Source organism: Neopsephotus bourkii, unplaced genomic scaffold (genome assembly GCF_033783945.1).
Source record: "Neopsephotus bourkii isolate Nb327-2 ecotype Australia unplaced genomic scaffold, CSIRO-AGI_Nbou_v1 NB_1373, whole genome shotgun sequence".
NCBI lineage: Eukaryota > Metazoa > Chordata > Aves > Psittaciformes > Psittacidae > Neopsephotus > Neopsephotus bourkii.
The window spans coordinates 2756446-2773813 of record NW_026901852.1 but is presented as its reverse complement, the minus strand read 5'-3'; the positions used below and the strand labels follow the sequence as shown (position 1 = coordinate 2773813).

Sequence of the window (17368 nt, the reverse complement as noted above, 5' to 3'; positions counted from 1 at the left end):
GGGATGGGGCAGCCACAGCTTCTCTGGGCACCCTGTGCCAGGGCCTCAGCACCCTCACAGGGAAGAATTTCTTCCTAATGTCTCATCTCAATCTCTGTCAGTTTAAACCTACATCTGTCTGAGCTCTCTATATGCTTTCCTTGTCAGCATCCTGGGTGTATATACATTCTGCAGAGTATATTACTTCAGACTTCTACTTTCCTAAAGCACTGAGCACCAGCGATGACCCTTTCATCATTAACCTTAACATCCATACTGTCTCTTCTCCCAGAGGTCCAGACCCAAGGCTCATTTCAATAGAAGACAGTTACCACATTCACTTCACAGAACAGCTTTGTGCAGTCTGGTGTTCCGCACTGCAGCTATACTGAAAGGGCAATATATCCCTGTGAGCTTGGGAAATAAGGATACTCATGACAATTTAACTTTGACTGCCCTTTTCTTCCGAGGTTCAAGTCGGGTTTAGGCAAGGGCTTCAGGGGCTCTGCATAACAAGTGCTGAGGCTGGCTTATTTCTCAAGTGAGATCTGTTCCACAGACACTTCAAAGCAAGGCCAAGAGGCAGGGCTGCTCTGCCACTGAAAAGCTGCAGGTGCCTGAAAGTTCTGGGATTTAGAAAAAGTGGAATATGCAGCTGGATCAGCAGGAAAATCCTTGCTGTCCACCTCTTGACAGTCAGAGCCTCTGGGGGAAGGCAGGTAGATTTGGAGCAGCTTAGGAGTGGAGAGCAAACAGGTCCACTGTCATGGAACAGAGGCAAAGTTAAAGGGACGGAAATAGACGGTCACTGTATGGAAACCAAACTGCAACAAAAGCAAAGAAACAAAGAGATACGCAACCCTAACTCCACAAGAGGGGCAGATCCTGAGGTCCTGCCTCAGATGAGCTTCCAGTGGGAGTCTGCCTGTATCTAAATAGAGTAAAACCACCTATAGGTTTGTCCTAGTGTAAGACACCAACAAAGACGCTTGAACCAACTCGCCCCGGGGAAGACAACGCTTGCCGATACCTCCACAGTCTCTCCCCTCCAGTCACAATTAGGCATTGATTGCCCGTGTTCAGTGAGGCAGCCCTGCACTTCCTACCCCAAGGCTGCAGGACGCGCGAGGGAGTCTCTGAGATGAGCCCTGGCATCCACCTCTTTCACACATCACACGTTCCCCTTCTGCGTTCTCCTCTTCGGCCATGCTGCCACCCCTCGCCCAGGGTGCTGGGAGGTTTAGAAAGGCAGATGTTTTCAGTCTCGGTGGGGTCTGCTTGCAGGGGCTTTGGAAGTTACAGGTACCTCAGTCCAGTGTTGTCTGGGATTCAATATTGCATTAAGTGGTGACACATTGTGGGCAGGTGGGATCTATTATTGCATTATGGAGGCTGCTGCTTCCCTGACGGGGCTATGTTTTGTGTGTGAAGCGGGCCCACACCTGCTGGAGCTGGGACCTGGAAATGCGGAGGACGGAAGGCATGAGTCTGTGGTTTCCTGCCGTGAGGGGCATGTGCCTGCGGTGGGGCATGCGCACGGGGCTGCTCTCCGCCGAACGGCTGCGCTGTATGAAAGTGCCACCAACGTGAGGGTAGTGTTCTGTCTCCAGGGTTGAGGAGGAGAAAACGGAGGACGCCAGTCTTCTCAGGGGGCTGTACCTCGGGAGGGAGTGCTGAGAAGGCCTGTCCTCCTCCAACTGAAAAAGACCAAGAAGAGTGGAGGAAAAGGTGTCAGGCAAAGACTTGACTCGCCCCTGGTTTGTGATGCGCATGCTGCGGACATCTTCGCCGGTGGATGAAAAATGCCTTTCTGCCCTATGTGGGGCTTTACTTACTGCTCTGGGCCTACACCTTCCCAGGGGTCTGCCTCGACAAGGGGCCTGCCTTGCTCTCCCCAGCCATGTGCAGACACAAGTGACACCAGCAGTGTCAGCCTCTGCTAAGTCAGTCCCCTCCTCTGGCATCACTCAGCTTGCCATTAGGCTACTCATACACCTTGCATACAGGCAGCAAACCCACTTGGAAACCACGTGTAGGAGAAAAGGTGAAACACCCGGGATAATATGATTCTATCTATTTAAAAGTGAGGGATTCTCAGGGGCTCTTTCAATGGCTCTTACTAAAACTCACTCCAGGGATTTGTAAAGGCAACTCTGGGGGCTGTTTGTTAGGGGACTTTCCTTTTCTCACGCTGCCGGCCTCCCGATACACTTTTCTATCGAGTCCCTGCAGGGGGAGTGTTAATGCTTCCAGTCTGGAGGACAGGCAGCGGCTGGAAAGGCAGGCATAGCTCTCCTTGCAGTGAGAAATTCAAACCCCAGGAGGAAATGAGGAGAAGATGCACTCTTAGGTCCCTTCTCAGCTTCTGTGATCCTGGGATGGCCAGGAGAGAGAGGGAAGTATACTTACAGAGGACAGCTTGTGCCAGGATGAGATCGTAGTCCCTACCTTCCCTTTACACATTGAATGGAAGAGAGAGGCATTACAGGGATGACTTCAGATTCTTCACCCTGAAAACACTAAGCCCTTCCTCTGCTTTCTACCTCTGCTGTGAAACGAGGGCTTTCGCAGCTGCCAGCAACCTCAGCTTCCAAAACCAGGTCATGTTTCCTGGAGTTACATTTTCCCTTTCAAATCCATTCCCTTCCTTGTACTGCATTCCTTTTCAGGAAGTCTCTGCAGGTTTCACAATGTAATTGGCAGATGTGAAAAGGCAGTGTTGTATTTTCTTATGCCAGCACTGCTCTCCTTACCTTACTAGAGATGCTGCCCTTGCAAATGATACAAGAAAAAGAGCTAAACTTCTTCCAGTCTCATCTCCTTCCTGTCACCTTCAATATCTCTGCAGTGCTTTGAGGAAGCTATCTTATCTTCATAAGCATCTGAGAACTACCCAGCCTGTGGTGGGCATTAAATGTGAGTCCTAAATGTACTGCGTGTCACTGCACGGATCAGACTTTCAGATAATAATAATATAATGCTGTCACACAGAGTATTTGAGAGAGAAAAAGAGATTCTAGTCAGCAGCTCTGATTTCTCATAAAGACAACCACCTCTTCTTTGTGTAGATGGTGCTGACATTCAGTCCTGGGTGTACTGGTTGGAGGCTGCTCAACTAAGTGTACTGGAATCCTTATTACTTTTTCCTCCATGTTTGGGCTCAGCATGTTGTATGATTTCCGATGAATACATCATTCCTACATGGTAGAGATTTCTCAGATCAAAAAGGATCACTCCAACTACCCAGATGAACCTCCTTTACAGCACAGGACCAAGCACATTGCACCCCAGCAGCAAGCACACTTTGGTATTACTGCCTCCTGGCTAAAGCTGAGGTTACAGACATACCACTTATCTTCACTGATGCCCTAATGCTTAAATTACAGCCAGTGCTGGAGATGCTGGCCCTTTATCCCCATGCTGTTAGCAGCAATCAGGCTGGACCACCTTCCATCAGGCCTATTCTGTTCTGTTTGGACAGGACACCTCTCACGTGAAATGCCAGAAAAATGTGATGCTGATAAAGCTCAATACATTTGAAAGTTATAAAATGGAATTAGGAATTTCTACTGAGCTTAAGGTTTTGATAGTTATGACCTATGTGTGTATACAGAAACATATAAAATGAGCAGACCTGATGATACTTTTAAAATAGCACTTTTTTGCTGATCCTTTTTTCCCAACACATGGATGGACAGGGACTTTGAATCTGAAGAACGTAAGGCAGAGAAGCCACTCTACATACACCTTTCTCCATCATCTGGCAAGCTCTTCTCACATGGAGGGAAGCCAGAGGAGCTGAATGTCAAAGAATCACATTATCTGCAACAGGCACCATGTGAAGCTCAAGGGGAATTACACCCAGTGAGGGGCAATGAGCCTGCCCCTCTTCCGCAAATGGAAATGCCCACCGAGAAATGGTCCCTCAGAGCAGCTCACAGACGATGCTGTAGGAGGGAAAGGAAACCAAGACACACAGCACCTTTTCATACCTCATCTTTCCTGCTGCCTTCCTTTCCCAGCCCACCTCTTCTCTCAGGTTTATAATCCTGGGGTTAGAAATCTGAGAGCCTTCTGTGCTTTGCTTCTACCCACTGCTTGATGATTTCAGCACAGCTTTCCTTCCTTCTGCCTCAGAGCCAGAGAAAATGTAGTTCCTATCCTACCCACTTGCTGTCTATAGGCACTCGGGCACTGACAAGGATTTCCCTCATCACTACTCCAGGGTCCAAACTATAACCTAGACCAAGCCCTGCTCACCTTTCAGTCCTCAGTCCAAATCACACTTAGTTCCTGCAGGTAACAGACCCAGGGCAACCCAGGTGTCTGCTTCACATGAATCAGAGAGGCAGTACAGATCACGCACAGAGCGCTACAGCCCTGTCCTTGTCATGGGGCAGTCCTCTCTTGTGTCCCTTCCAAAGGAATAAACATCACCAACTCAAATCAAAGGAGGAAGTGAACAGCACACGGGGGTCTCTGAAGTTGTCATTCCCTGACCTGAATCTAAATTTGAGCTTTAGAAATGACTGAATTTAGTTGAGCTGTACTGCTCCCAAGGGTAGCAGGCATCGCCACGACTATAGCATCCCTCAGATGAGACAATAATAAGGTTCAGAGCACAGGGGCACCCATGGGCTCAGCACCAGAACAGGGAATGTTTTCTTGGCTCAGTGAGGGTCTAAGCACAGTTTTCCACAGAAACCAGTGATTCTGGGTTAAGTTGGCTCCTAGGTGAAGCTCACCCAGGCAGCCTGTGCAATGTGCTGCTGCCTGCCTCTTGTCTTACCCACAGGGGTATTTACCAACACAGGTCTTCCCACTGAGCATCCTTGTGTGACCTCTCAGCAAAGACACCCACGGTGGGGTGGGTGGTTCCACCTGCCTCCATCTCAGGGTCAAGACATGGAAAATTAGAACAGTGAGTCCATTTGTGGCATTCCCTAGCTGTGAGGGAAAACAGGCTAATGTAGCACCAAGAGAGATTGCATAGAGTGATTCTAACTACCCAGCTAAGTTGGTAAGGAAATACACCAGTGCCTCTTCACGCTGGGACCTCTTCTAAAAGATGAATTCTTGGCTTTGGTAGAGAGGACTGTAAGACACGGTGCCCAGTAAAATGCTCTGAACTGTGCAGAATACATCCAAGAATAGGTAAGGAAGAGTTAATATCATCTCCCACTATCACTTGTGGTTTTTATTGTGGTCAGGCATGTTTTAGGCAGGCAAGCCTCAAACCCTTTTGTACAGTGCCAGCTGCGCTAGCAGCAAGGGAGATCCTATGTCAAGAAATACCTGTGAGCACAAACCTACCGTCAGAAGCAATTGCTAACTTCATCAATGTATGATGATTTATATTTCTTTCCAACAGAGAAGACAGCAGCAAGTTGCCATTCCTGCCAAGTGTCAGTGAATTTACTCAGTGTCGTTAAGAACATGACAGACTTAAATGATATTGCTATAAATTACTTCCATCAATAACAGCAATCCTATGGCATGATGACTATGCAAATAGAAGTGCAGGTTCAGTTGCTTTTCCCCCTCAGTTTTAGCTATTTCTATAGCTCTATCTGCACGTCAGTGCATAAAAGCAAGCAGAGATTTATTAGTACATTCCTGACACACACACACATCGAAGTAAATCCCAAGAGCTTTCTGACAGCTTGCTGGGTGCTCAGTGCTGCACAGACAGAAGGGCTTGAACAGGATATAGTTTCACAACAGACCTATTCTCCTATATCATGGCTTCCCTTGGAGTCTACGCTCCAATGGAGCTGCCTTCTTGTCCATTTAAACTGGGAGATAACCAAGATGTAAGAATCTTTGGGTCAGAAATGTCCCCAGGCTACTCAGAGCCTCCTCTGCACTTCACTTGCCCACAGCAGCATCTGATCCTTCTGTGCTCCCTTTTACACCCACAGTTTCAAGAGGACACGGCCATCCCTCACACATGCACTACAATATCTTTCTTCCAACAGGTTCATTCAGTTGAACAAACATCTGAGCTCCACAGGAGGATAACCTGGGGAACTACAGGTTGTGCAGGCTGGAAAGGCCATGGAGCAAATCCTCTGGGAAGCCATTTCCAAACATATGAAGGAGAAGATGACTGGTAGCAGTTAGCATGGAAATATGAAGACATGTCTACGGAGTCAGGCTGAGAGAGCTGGGCTTGTTCAGCCTGGAGAAGAGAAAGCTCTGGGGACATCTCAGAGCAGCTTCCAGTGCTTGAAGGGGCCAACAAGAAATCCAAAGAGGGGCTTTTGACAAGGGCCTGCAGGGATGGGAAGGGCTTTAAGGGGGAATGGTTTAAACTGAAGAGGGGAGATTTAGATGAGATCTTAGGAAGGAATTCTTTACTACAAGGGAGTTGAGGCCCTGGCACAGGTTGCCCAGAGAAGCAGAAGGGCTGGAACCAAATGATCTTAAGGTCCTTTCCAACCCTAACCACTCTGCGATTCTATGAACTTATTAATGTCTCAACCAACTGCCCCTCCATCTCTGCTGTACCCAAGACTTCTGCTTTTCCTGTAGGCACCAAGTCACTTTTCCTTTGAGAGTCAGCGACCAGTTATGTGGCAGCAAATGGAAAACCATGAACGTCACTGCAAAGCTGTGTACACAGAGGCAACTGAAGGATCCCGACAGCAACAGAAGCACAACTAAATCCCAGCCAGCCAAAAAAGCCCACTGCTGGTCCGTACGTACAAAGCTACGAAGGAGAAACTAGAGGGTATTTCAGAACACAGCAGTTACAAAATGCACATCTGCTGGAGAACCAAGGCTGTCTAATGTATTAGCAGTGAGCCCCACAGTCCCACTCATTCCCCTTTTTCTGCTTCATTTGTAAACATCCCTGTGCAGTGATAAGCAGCCTTCCTACTGCACCATATCCAACTCCCCCAGTCAGTTCACACAGCAGTGTTAGGTGCCATAGCCAAGAAGGCACCTCCAGCCTACTTCAGCTACACTAAATATGTCAGTGAAGCGTCTCTGCTGATTCATACAGATGGTTCTTGCCACGTTCACTGCATCTTGCAGATCATCTTGCACTGACCAGCATTATAAGTGTCCAGAGCAAATTCATACACAGACCCTCCCAAATCTCTGATCTTGCCTATGCAACCCCTAGATATCTGGGTTACCCAACATACTGACTATACAGCAAACACCTCCACCTAGGAACCTTGCCACTGGATGCAGTCTCCATGTCTCCATGAGAAGTATGTACTGCTACTATTTCATGCTTTGCAGGCCAGTCCCACTAGTGCTGCTGGCAGTATTTCTACCCTTCCTGTAAATGCTGCAGCCTCATACACATTAGCAAGCACAACAGGGAAGGGGAGATGGAGTTACCTATCTTCCAGACTGCACAAACGCCTGCTGTAGATGGGTATCACCCTGTACATGACCTGAGACTCGCCTGCTCCTTGCTGCACTTGTGGATCCCATGTGCATGAGAGATCTTTGTTAACATACAAATACAAAAAGCCCTCAGGAGAGCAATTCTATTGTCTCTTGCAGTGGACACTCTGTGACAGCCTTCTTCTGAATGTCTGACAAGTGACTATTAGGTACGATAGAGGAACTCTGAACCTAAAAGTATACCATGTTTTTTCAGGTAATCTAATAAACTACCTCCCACTAAAAACTGAACTTCTTTATATCACAGATGACCACAAGAGAAAGATAAAAGGCAAAGCTGGAAGGAAAAAAAGCCCTCTACAACTATCTGGAAAAAAGACAGTAGGTCAAGAACATTTCTGTGAGTAAATACCTGGTAATGGCAATGCCAGTCACTGAAGTAAGGTTGATGGGATGTGTGTGCCGGTTACTCTGAGCTTTATTATGTGTTTAGAAGAAAGTTTCATTTCAGGGAGTTTTTGTTATCTGCATTGCTGCAGGCCTGCCCAGTGCTGATGGACAATATAGATTAGAGGGCATTCTCTTGCCACACAATGCTGTTGCTGATGAGAAACTATGTGGAGAAGATTTACTAGCAACACCTCCATAGAACTAAGCAGTTATTAACACTGTGGGAGAGCAATAAGAGAACTGATTAAGGATATCCACAACCACAACAGTGCTCTTCACTTGTCCCTGTGCCAAAATGGCTTAAAGATCTTGGTAACAGCGTGTCCTCAGTAGGGGACAATAGTACTAGCTATAGGGAGCACTTTAAGGTGTTCACAACATTTGCAAGCACTGTCAGGAAGAGTTTCACAAGAGCATCCATGCTTGGTATCACAGACTTCTTCAGCACAGCTGAGGCCTCCTAAGATGATGATATGCTAGGCAACAAGATACAGACCCAGGGATCTTACCTGTCTCTGAGGACCAGTAGGTTCAGATTCTCGTCTCCTTTGTCGGATAGCTGGTGCTGAATGTAGGGGGGAGTGGGCTGGACTTCCTGTCTGCTGTTCATGTTTACTGTCAGATACTGTTTGAGAAGGTCCTTCATGTCTGTGGGAACTGTCCTCCTCAGTCACAGGCTGCATACCCCGACTTCGCCCATCGTGCGTCTTCGGCCTGACAGCAGCATCTGCCCCCAGGCGCCTTCTCTCCTCACCATCTTCAATCGGCCTTAGTTCCTCAGGCTCCTCATCTGTGGTCCCAGAGGTGCTTGGCTCAGCACCTGGGTGGAAGTCCTTCAGCTCTGTCTCCTTATCTATGATAACCCACTCCTTGCTGTCAAAGTCCTCCTCCTCTGCAAGTGGCACTGAGCGGAAAGCATTGCTGAGGGCTTCATGTTCCACCGAAGCAGACACATCCATCCGACCACTTGCCTGCCGGTCAGCCTGGCCAGTATCAATGGACAGCATCTGGGCTGGCTGGGAGGAGCACACAAGCCGTGATGGAGAACCAGGTAAATCCATTCGAGATCTAAAGACAGAACATGAAGCCGTTAAAAATACATCGGGTTTGTGTTAAAGTCAGGGATCATAAGAGCTGTACAGTCCTTATCACAAGTTTCCTGGTATGCTTCAGTATGGCAGCCAGTTCGGCATCTCCCTTCCTTGCAGATGACAGAAGCTGTGGCTGCCCCATCCCTGGCAGTGTTCAAGGCCAGGTTGGACAGGGCTTGGAGCAACCTGGTCTAGTGGAAGGGGTCCCTGCCCACTTCAGGGGACTGGAACTGGATGAACTTTACAGTCCCTTCCAACCCAAACCATTCTATGATTCTAAATACTAAATCTACTGTCTGACTTAACAGTGTCTCTGCTGTCCTGCTATGACCTCTTCAACTGCACTGTGTTGTCTCTGTAGTGGCCACTAAGGCACTCGTCCTTCTGCTCTGTGTCATGATCCATGCTTCTCATTTGGCCTGTACCTGCTTTACTTCCCCACCCCAGAGGCCAGCAGCTTGCTGCATAAACCAGTGTCTGCTGCCCAGCAAAAGACCGTTGCAGTGTGCTTAATGAAAGGATTTCAACCAGGACCATACAGGAGCCTTGCAGACTCTTCTGGGAAAAAAAATTCCATGTGTGAGAAAGCACGAGGGGCAGCAGGGAAGTGAGGGACCATTGGGTGAGGGCTGCTAGGCAAAACTGGCATCTTTAACAATGTGGAAGGCCAGAGCTGAGATGGAAAGAATTACAAGAAATATGGAAATATTAGTTATAAAGAAAGAGGAATTAGACAAGGAGGTGAAGCAAAGGGTGATACAGAGAAAGCTGTAAGTAAAAACAAAGCCATCCGATAGATATGAAAGAAGCGGGGCATTTGTTAAAGTCTTACAAATATATCATTGTGAATACAGAACACTAAATATGCAAAGAATGAAAAATGACCTATTCTGTGTGTGTGCAGAACTGGATTTTAAAGAGCTGTTGCTAAAAGTAATGAATAAACTCTGGATTCAGCCAATGTCTTCACCTGTGCTGCAGCAGAGGAGAGGCTCCTGGAGTGGAAGAATTTCCCAGTGCTGGGATTCAGGTCTGTGTTGTGAAAAGACAAAACCAGGGTAAAAGGAAGGCTGTGTGGCAGAGTGAGGCTGTATTTGCACCATGCTTGATGCAGGCTACTTGGAGGATGAAAAAATATTTTGGTTTTAAAAACAGGAGCTAAAGGAAGAACACAGGAGAAAGGGATGTGTTTTGGAGAACACACATTTTCTATATTAAGCTGGCATGATGCTGAGTAGACAAGGAAGAGTGGGAGAAATAAAGGAAGGACTTAAGAGCTATTCATATATATATGTATATACAGTGAATATATATATATATATTCAGTGAATATAGAGGACTAGCGTCACTGACTGTTATAAATGGCTCTTTTCCCTTCCTATTTTAAATGGCCTTTCTTCTGAGCAAGAAAAGGAAGAGGTAGCAAGACCCAAGATTTATTATTTAAACCCTAAATTATTAATAGCAACACAATCAATCTTTCCTGAATTACAGAGAAGCATTACAGCTTCCCACAGCCACGCAGGATAAACCACCACCTAACAGACAGGGGTAGTGCTAGAAGCACATCTTCTCTCTAGTTCTTTTTGATCCTCCTTCACTTCCAGCTACTGTCTCCTTGGGGCTTTTCCTCTTGGCTGAAGTGTGACAGCCTGTCTCCAAGAAGAAGACCTGTCTCTCCTCTACCTCTTCTACAGGGGCCATTTCACCAGTACATCCTGCAACCACAGCCCATGCCCTGACTTCCAATGGGAGGAGGAAGACAGAGTAACAAAGGGTGGGAAGGGAGTTACCAGCACCAAATGCTTTTATCTTGTAACACATCTTCTCCAACACACAATACTTTAAAAGCTGCTTTTGCTAAGCTTGCTTTTTCATTTCTTTGCTGTGGATCTGAGAGAAAGCATTCCCATGACCCTGAAAACCTGGGTGTAATGTGTACTTTTCACATGCAAGTAAGTACAATGCTGTATGCTGAAGAATGAATACCATTAGCACTATTACTGGAAAATAATGAAATAATGAAACCCACCAGATCAGGATCTGCCAGCTAGCTCCCAGAATACATGTGTCCCTGTATGTACCCTAAGATCTGGTTTTCCTGCCCATCTCAGGCCACCCAAAAGCTTTGTGACTATTCAGATTATCTCTGATCTGATGCTTTGCCTTCCCTTTGACAGATGTCGCCCCCTCCATCTCTGGAGGTCTTCCCATCCAGGGACAGATTAAGAATCATTCCCACTACCTCTCCTTATTAAGAGACATGAGTGTTTCATCAGAAAGATCATGAACACCTCCCACAGGAAATGAACTTCGAGTGCCTGGATCTAATAGCTGCGTCGGTCTCAACAGTCATTCCTCACAACACTGCTAAAAGCCATGAGGCTACAGAGGGTAAGCAAACCTTCTTTCATGTGGATCTGCTTTGCCATCAGCAGTGGAGAGGCGTTCCGACTCCGGGCTGTTCACACGGCGGTACCGCAGGGAGCGCGCTTGGGCAGTGGGGGACTCCGGAGGCACTCGGACAGGGGAGCTGGGGCAGACACCGTTTCTCTGCTCCTCTTCCACCATGCACTGAGTCTGTAGGGGGTAAACACAGACAACCTCAAACTCTGACCAAGGACATTTACCTCCCATCCTTCGCTGTTGCTCTGTGCTTTCTTCTAGGATACAGGTCCAAGCTGCATTTTCACAGTCTACACTGAAGGAATGCAAGGGCCCATAGGCCCTGGCAATTATCCAGTATTAAACAAGGTATGGATTTTAAATCCATTCAAATATTTAAACATCTTTATAAAGTAGCCTTTGCATTGCAGTTATGCTGTATAGTCAATCCAAAGTGTTCTCATGGGCTTACCTACTTCACACACAAACCCTGGTTATCCCAGATGCCTAAGAGCCCAGGTTCGCCAATATTTCTCTATGCATTATAATGCAATGCACATACTTTCACTTTTGATGAACTTGAGATGACTTGGGCATCCCTTAATTCCCAGGGTGGTTTGGGATTTTGTGGTTTTGTTTAATCTTGGTCCTCTAAACAAAGTCCTCCAGGACACACGCTCAACCATAAGGTCTGTAAGAGCTTTCCACAGACCCAAGGTCATGCAGGGACCTGAACATGCTTGAGGTCACTTGTGAGCATTGTGTGTTCATACTCTACTAGTACATACTTTCTGGTTTCATATGGCCTTAGGGAATTTGATAGGTTAAGGAGCAAAAGTAGATGACTAACACAGCTGCCTTCTGCCTTCCACTGTGCTGCTTCCCCTTAAGAGAAGACCTGCTTAAGCAAAAGCATAGAGGCAGAATGGTCCATGAGCTGCAGCAGCAGTCTAGGATTTACATTCAACCCTGCTGTGCTATCTGAACATGACAGCCGCACACTGCCCCTGGGTGGGGATGTGCATTGAGGTGCCAGTGCAAGTTCCTAGTGTGGAGAGTGTTTACCCTTCTCTGCAGCATGCCCTACATTCACTTGTCCTCTATTAATGCCAGAGGCTCTGAATGTAAGCAGGCTTCTCAGCAAAATGCTGCTGATAAGACAAGTTGCCTTTGTACACATACTGTGTATGGCAAGTCAGTCAGTGTCCATAAACAAGGAGATTGAAACCATCCAGGCTGGGCTTGGAATGCATAAAAAGCCTTTGCAGGTAGGGAAGGTGGAGGACTTTCAGGCATTGTAGGAAAAGTAGAACAGATGCCAATGATTTAATCTGTAACCCATTCAGGCCAGGAGAAGGTTAATGAAGGTCAAATGTATTAGTGAGAGGAGCAAAGTGCTGATGTAACTGTAACTGAGTAACAGGCAACTTGGTAATATCCAAGAGCAGAGAATTGGGGAGGGTAAGAAGAGGCTTCTGATAAACACAGAATGAGAACTTTGATCCACTGGAGAAAGGAGAACCAGAAGGAGGACTTCAGAGAGGTCAGTGACAGTAAGCAAGGACAAACTGTCCTTAGCAGAGAAATGGGAGAAGTGGGATAGGAGGACATCTGACCTGTGTGAACAGAGAAATAAGGATGACATTGGAGAGGTACTGGGGAGAAAAAACATAGCAAGATCTACTCCTCACCTAAATACAAAGAGCAAGACAGGGAGAGACAGAGTTCCTTCTAGTGCTACAAGACTGGAAGATGAAGGATGATTAAGCTGTAAACAGCAGAAGGGTGTTTTACACACCAGCTGCCTCTGCAGTCCTGAAAGACACAAGGGATGCCTGAGATCACAAGCAGTGAGGCTCTGCCCCTTCAGATCAAATCTGCAGCCTCCTTCTTTTTCTCCATGTGGTGGCTGTGAATAAAAAGTAAAACCTGATTCTCTCTCAGAGAACAGTCACACTAAAGATAACCCTTACAGAGAGAAAGGACAGACTTCCTCAGCTTTGGAGAGCATGATGCCCTGGGCTCTGTATCACAGACTGCTGCGTGGCTACAGAACTTGTCAGAACTGAAGTGCTCATTGCCACACTGACTAACTCCCTGAGCTTCTTTGCCAGTACACTGACAAGCATCTCTTGGCAGAAGAATCACCTGGTCATGCTGTGAATCTTGTAGAAGCCTCTCGTCTCTAGCTGTTGTTATGACAGGGCTTATGAATGACAGCACCTGGTACCTAAGCCATGACGTACAACTAGGACGCAGAAAGGATATTTGGGACTCCCTTGTCAACACCTCAGTTGGACTGAAGAGCATCAAGGCAGCTGGTGGCTCAAAAGAACAGGAAAACACATAGGAGTTACTACAGCTTCTCTATAATACTATTTTTTGGGGGGGCATGTTGGAGAAACAGAACTGTTCCATTCTGCCAGACTGTTCTTATCACATGTGCCTTCAAATGAGAACTGGGAATGCACACAGTTCCCCTGATAGAGATGAAGAACTGGGAGGGGGGTGCCACTGGTAATGTTCCATACAGAGAACATCTTGATCCGAGTGATTTGCATTGGAAAATTTTAAGCAAGTTAGATGAGGTTATTTCTTGTCCAGAGTAATGTTTTCTAATAAGACTAAGGATAGTGGAGATGTCTAAAGGGCTGAAAGGACTAACTTTGTGCCAGTAGAGACCAAAGTAAATTCTTGTCAGATACAGAAGTCTGGCAGATTTAACATGCTAGCCCATTAAAGGCAGGTTTGTGAAGTGCATCTGATACACCCTGATAACATTTTAAGCCTGTTTGGTGAGGTTTCTGTGTTGACAGACTCTGTTTCTACCTCATATCATGCCATGCGACATCCTGAGTTTTAAAAATCAGAATTAGGATTAACAGTAATACTAATTTACTTACAATATGTAAGATGATCTCATAAATAAACTAACTGGCAGATTCTCATACTTAATATTTAGTTAAGAAATCATCATTCAGTGGGGATGCCTCCAAGAAATTAGGTACTGCTTACAAGAAACGACTGAGAAACAGTGCAGGGATTGCGAGGAAACCCAACTGAAGTATATGTACTTCCTCCAAGCTAACAAGTCTAATATGATCCTGGAATGAGAAATTGTTAGTTTCACTGGCTCTTCATGGGGTGAAGCCACCAACAGATGCTCTTTATAAATTGTGCTAACCTTAGAATAGAAAGTTAAAAATTGGAAGAGAAAAATTAGTAATGATTCACAATGGAGAAAAACACAGCTTATGAAGACATCTCTGATGAAATGTATTTAACCAAGAGCTTAGGACACAATAAAATCTTGGTTTATAATTTCCAAACCTGGGACATTGCTGATATTGTATCAGCTACACAAGGACTAGAATTCCACCTCTTCAGTTACCAAGATCCTAGATACTGACATAATGATTGTACAAACGATTGGCTCCAGCATTATTGGCTCCCAAAATGTAATTTGTATGAAGATTCAAATTAATCCCAATGGCTTTGTGGAAAAATTGTTTGTAATTTCCAGTTTCCACAAGGAAATTCTACAGTGCTTTATGGGCTGCACTACACTGGATGCAGCGGATCCAGTCTATGAATCCACTTCCCTAAATCCGACAGCCACCGGAGGTAAAGAGATGTTCTTTACTTTGCTGATGCTGATCCTGAGTTTGTTGCGATTCACATCTGTCTCTTCCCACACTTCCCCCTCATTGAACGCAGTGTTTGGAGCCTGACCAAGACCTTCTGCTGGCCGGCCTGACAGGATGGGAGGAGCATTCTCTTGATCACTCAGATGTTCACCCTGCAGGACATCCTCAGTGTTCTCACGCAGCAGGTCCCCAGGCACTGGAGTGACATTAACCACCCTGTGGAAGAGACACAAAGTAGGACTATTCGTACTTAATGAAGGAGGCCCACCACTCTGCCCAAAGAAATCCCTCAGCAGCTTTTAGGGTTGAAATAACAGGCAGGTCAGCATTATCACAGAAATGACAACCTGAAACAGAACAGGAGGATTGCACCTAACATACAGTCACAAAGACAGCGGGATGGATCAGTGAAAGCATCTTGAGACCCTTTATATGCAGGCTAAGAACTTCTTAAATGCCAATTACACAGGATTTAGCTTAGAAGAAACTTCCCCTCTTTGCATGAGTAAATGAGGCTTAAAAGGCCTTATAGTTTTTATTGTCTAAAATACTAAGCTTTTATCTTCTATAATATTACTAAGGATTATCATTATTCCTTAATGTCAGCCCCCTCAAAAGCACCAAGACAGATCAGTGAACTATGCCTTATCAACTTTTGTTTGGACTCACCTCCGTCTCTGAGCACCAAGCTCTGTGTACCTTTGCAGCAGCACATGAAACACCCTGTAGAGGTTGATGAGCTGTGTCAAGGTGTGACGAGTGCATGCATTCTGCTGGATTTAGCTGACTATCTACCATAAACCCACCCCACAACAAGGCAACAACTGCCTCATAGCAAGCACTCTCACAGAAGCTCCAGCCGTGTATGCCATATAATAGGCAAAATAGACAAGCATATGGGCTCCATCAATCTGGCCAAAGACCTCCAGATATCCCTTAATGTGACTCCAACCCACACACTCATCCCCAGTAGAAAATGTATTTTCAGGACAGCAAGGGTCTGAAACTGGGTTCCACCACTTCAGATACATGAAGTCAAATCAACTAGTGGCTGCCACACAGCTCAAACTTCCCAGGATCATAGAAGCCTTGAAACATTCCAAAAACCAAGCTGATACTGAGCTTATCCCTGAGGATGTCAATAGTCTGACTTGTGCAACTGCAACACTCACCCAAACATGGCTGCTGTTTGCCTGGTGTTTTGCTGCGGTGGAGTAGAGGTGCTAGTGGACAACAAGACATCTGTACCAGCCTTCTCCCAGTCAAAGGCTTCGTTCTCAGTGATACCTCTTTCTTTCATGCTGTTCTCGAAAACGGACATGATTAGCTGGAATAAATTTACAAAAAAGACAATTTATGTGAAGTAGTTGAGGGTGGCTCTCAAAAAATCTCAAGTATGAGCATGAGGACCAGGCACAGCTTCTAATCTCCATCCTGCCTATGGAAGGAAATTAAAGCAAATGTCATAAGGTGAGTGGAGGGCCATGAAGATGCTCTGAGGGCTCGAGCACTTCTGCTCTGGAGACAGGCTGAGAGAGCTGGGCTGGTTCAGCCTGGAAAAGAGAAGGCTCTGGGAACACCTTAGAGCAGCTTCCAGTGCCTAAAGGGGTGATAAGAAACCTGGAGAGGGGCTTTTGACAAGGGCCTGTAGGGACAGGACAAGGGGGAATGGCTTTAACCTGACAGAGGGGAGACTGAGATGAGACATTAGGAAGAAATTCTTCCCTGTGAGGGTGCTGAGGCCCTGGCACAGGGTGCCCAGAGAAGCTGTGGCTGCCCCATCCCTGGCAGTGTTCAAGGCCAGGTTGGACACAGGGGCTTGGAGCAACCTGCTCTAGTGGAAGGTGTCCCTGCCTATGGCAGGGGGTTAGAACCGGGTAAGTTTTAAGGTCCCTTCAACCCAAACCAGTCTGGGATTTATTGATTCTATGGCCATTGAGCTCTTTGCATTTGGCAAGCTGTGCTAAAATTCTGTTACATTCAGAGTATCTCAAGACTTTTGTGTTTTAATGAAAGCCGAAAGTACTCTGATGCTTTCTGGTCTGGAGTATGGGATTATTCTGGGCAGGCTGGTGGAAAGAGAAGAAAAAACTTGAGCTGTTGAGGAACTGTACAGCCCAATCTTTTGCTTCTGATCCTAGGAAAGGTATTCCTCAGACAGATATGAACATGTGCATGGAAATGTTAGAAACTCCAAATGCCAATCCACAGTGCCATGTATCACACTGGTAACAAAGAAAAGTTCCTACCTGATAGTCTGGCTTGGTGAAGTAGTCTAGGCTTGCAATGTGATCCAGAAAAAGGTGGAACTCTGAAGGCATGTGTTTTAGCAGCATTCGGTGTTCATACTTTTCTTTTATCATGCCTACCTGCTCCTGGAAAAAAGGAAGTATCTCAGAGCCAAAATCTCTTCTATTGCTTCATATTCATACAGTCTTACCATTCCTGGAA

At 46.2% G+C, this 17368-nt stretch overlaps 2 protein-coding genes across 15 annotated transcripts in view; one reads left to right on the top strand and one right to left on the bottom strand.

Annotated features, from left to right (window-relative positions):
• The window catches only part of APMAP (adipocyte plasma membrane associated protein), a 173464-nt gene that overhangs the window by 73159 nt on the left and 82937 nt on the right, over positions 1–17368 (top strand). The gene's annotated exons all lie outside the window — the stretch shown is intronic.
• TTBK1 (tau tubulin kinase 1) overlaps positions 1–17368 on the bottom strand; it is a 76213-nt gene that overhangs the window by 17130 nt on the left and 41715 nt on the right. For all 14 annotated transcript variants that reach the window (XM_061367103.1, XM_061367113.1, XM_061367115.1 and 11 more), the window contains 5 exons: positions 17167–17292; positions 16090–16244; positions 14914–15133; positions 11290–11465; positions 8304–8862 (listed from right to left, as the gene is read on the bottom strand). In XM_061367103.1, the coding sequence (XP_061223087.1) occupies positions 8304–8862; positions 11290–11465; positions 14914–15133; positions 16090–16244; positions 17167–17292 (1236 nt within the window). The remainder of the gene's footprint in view (positions 1–8303; positions 8863–11289; positions 11466–14913; positions 15134–16089; positions 16245–17166; positions 17293–17368) is intronic.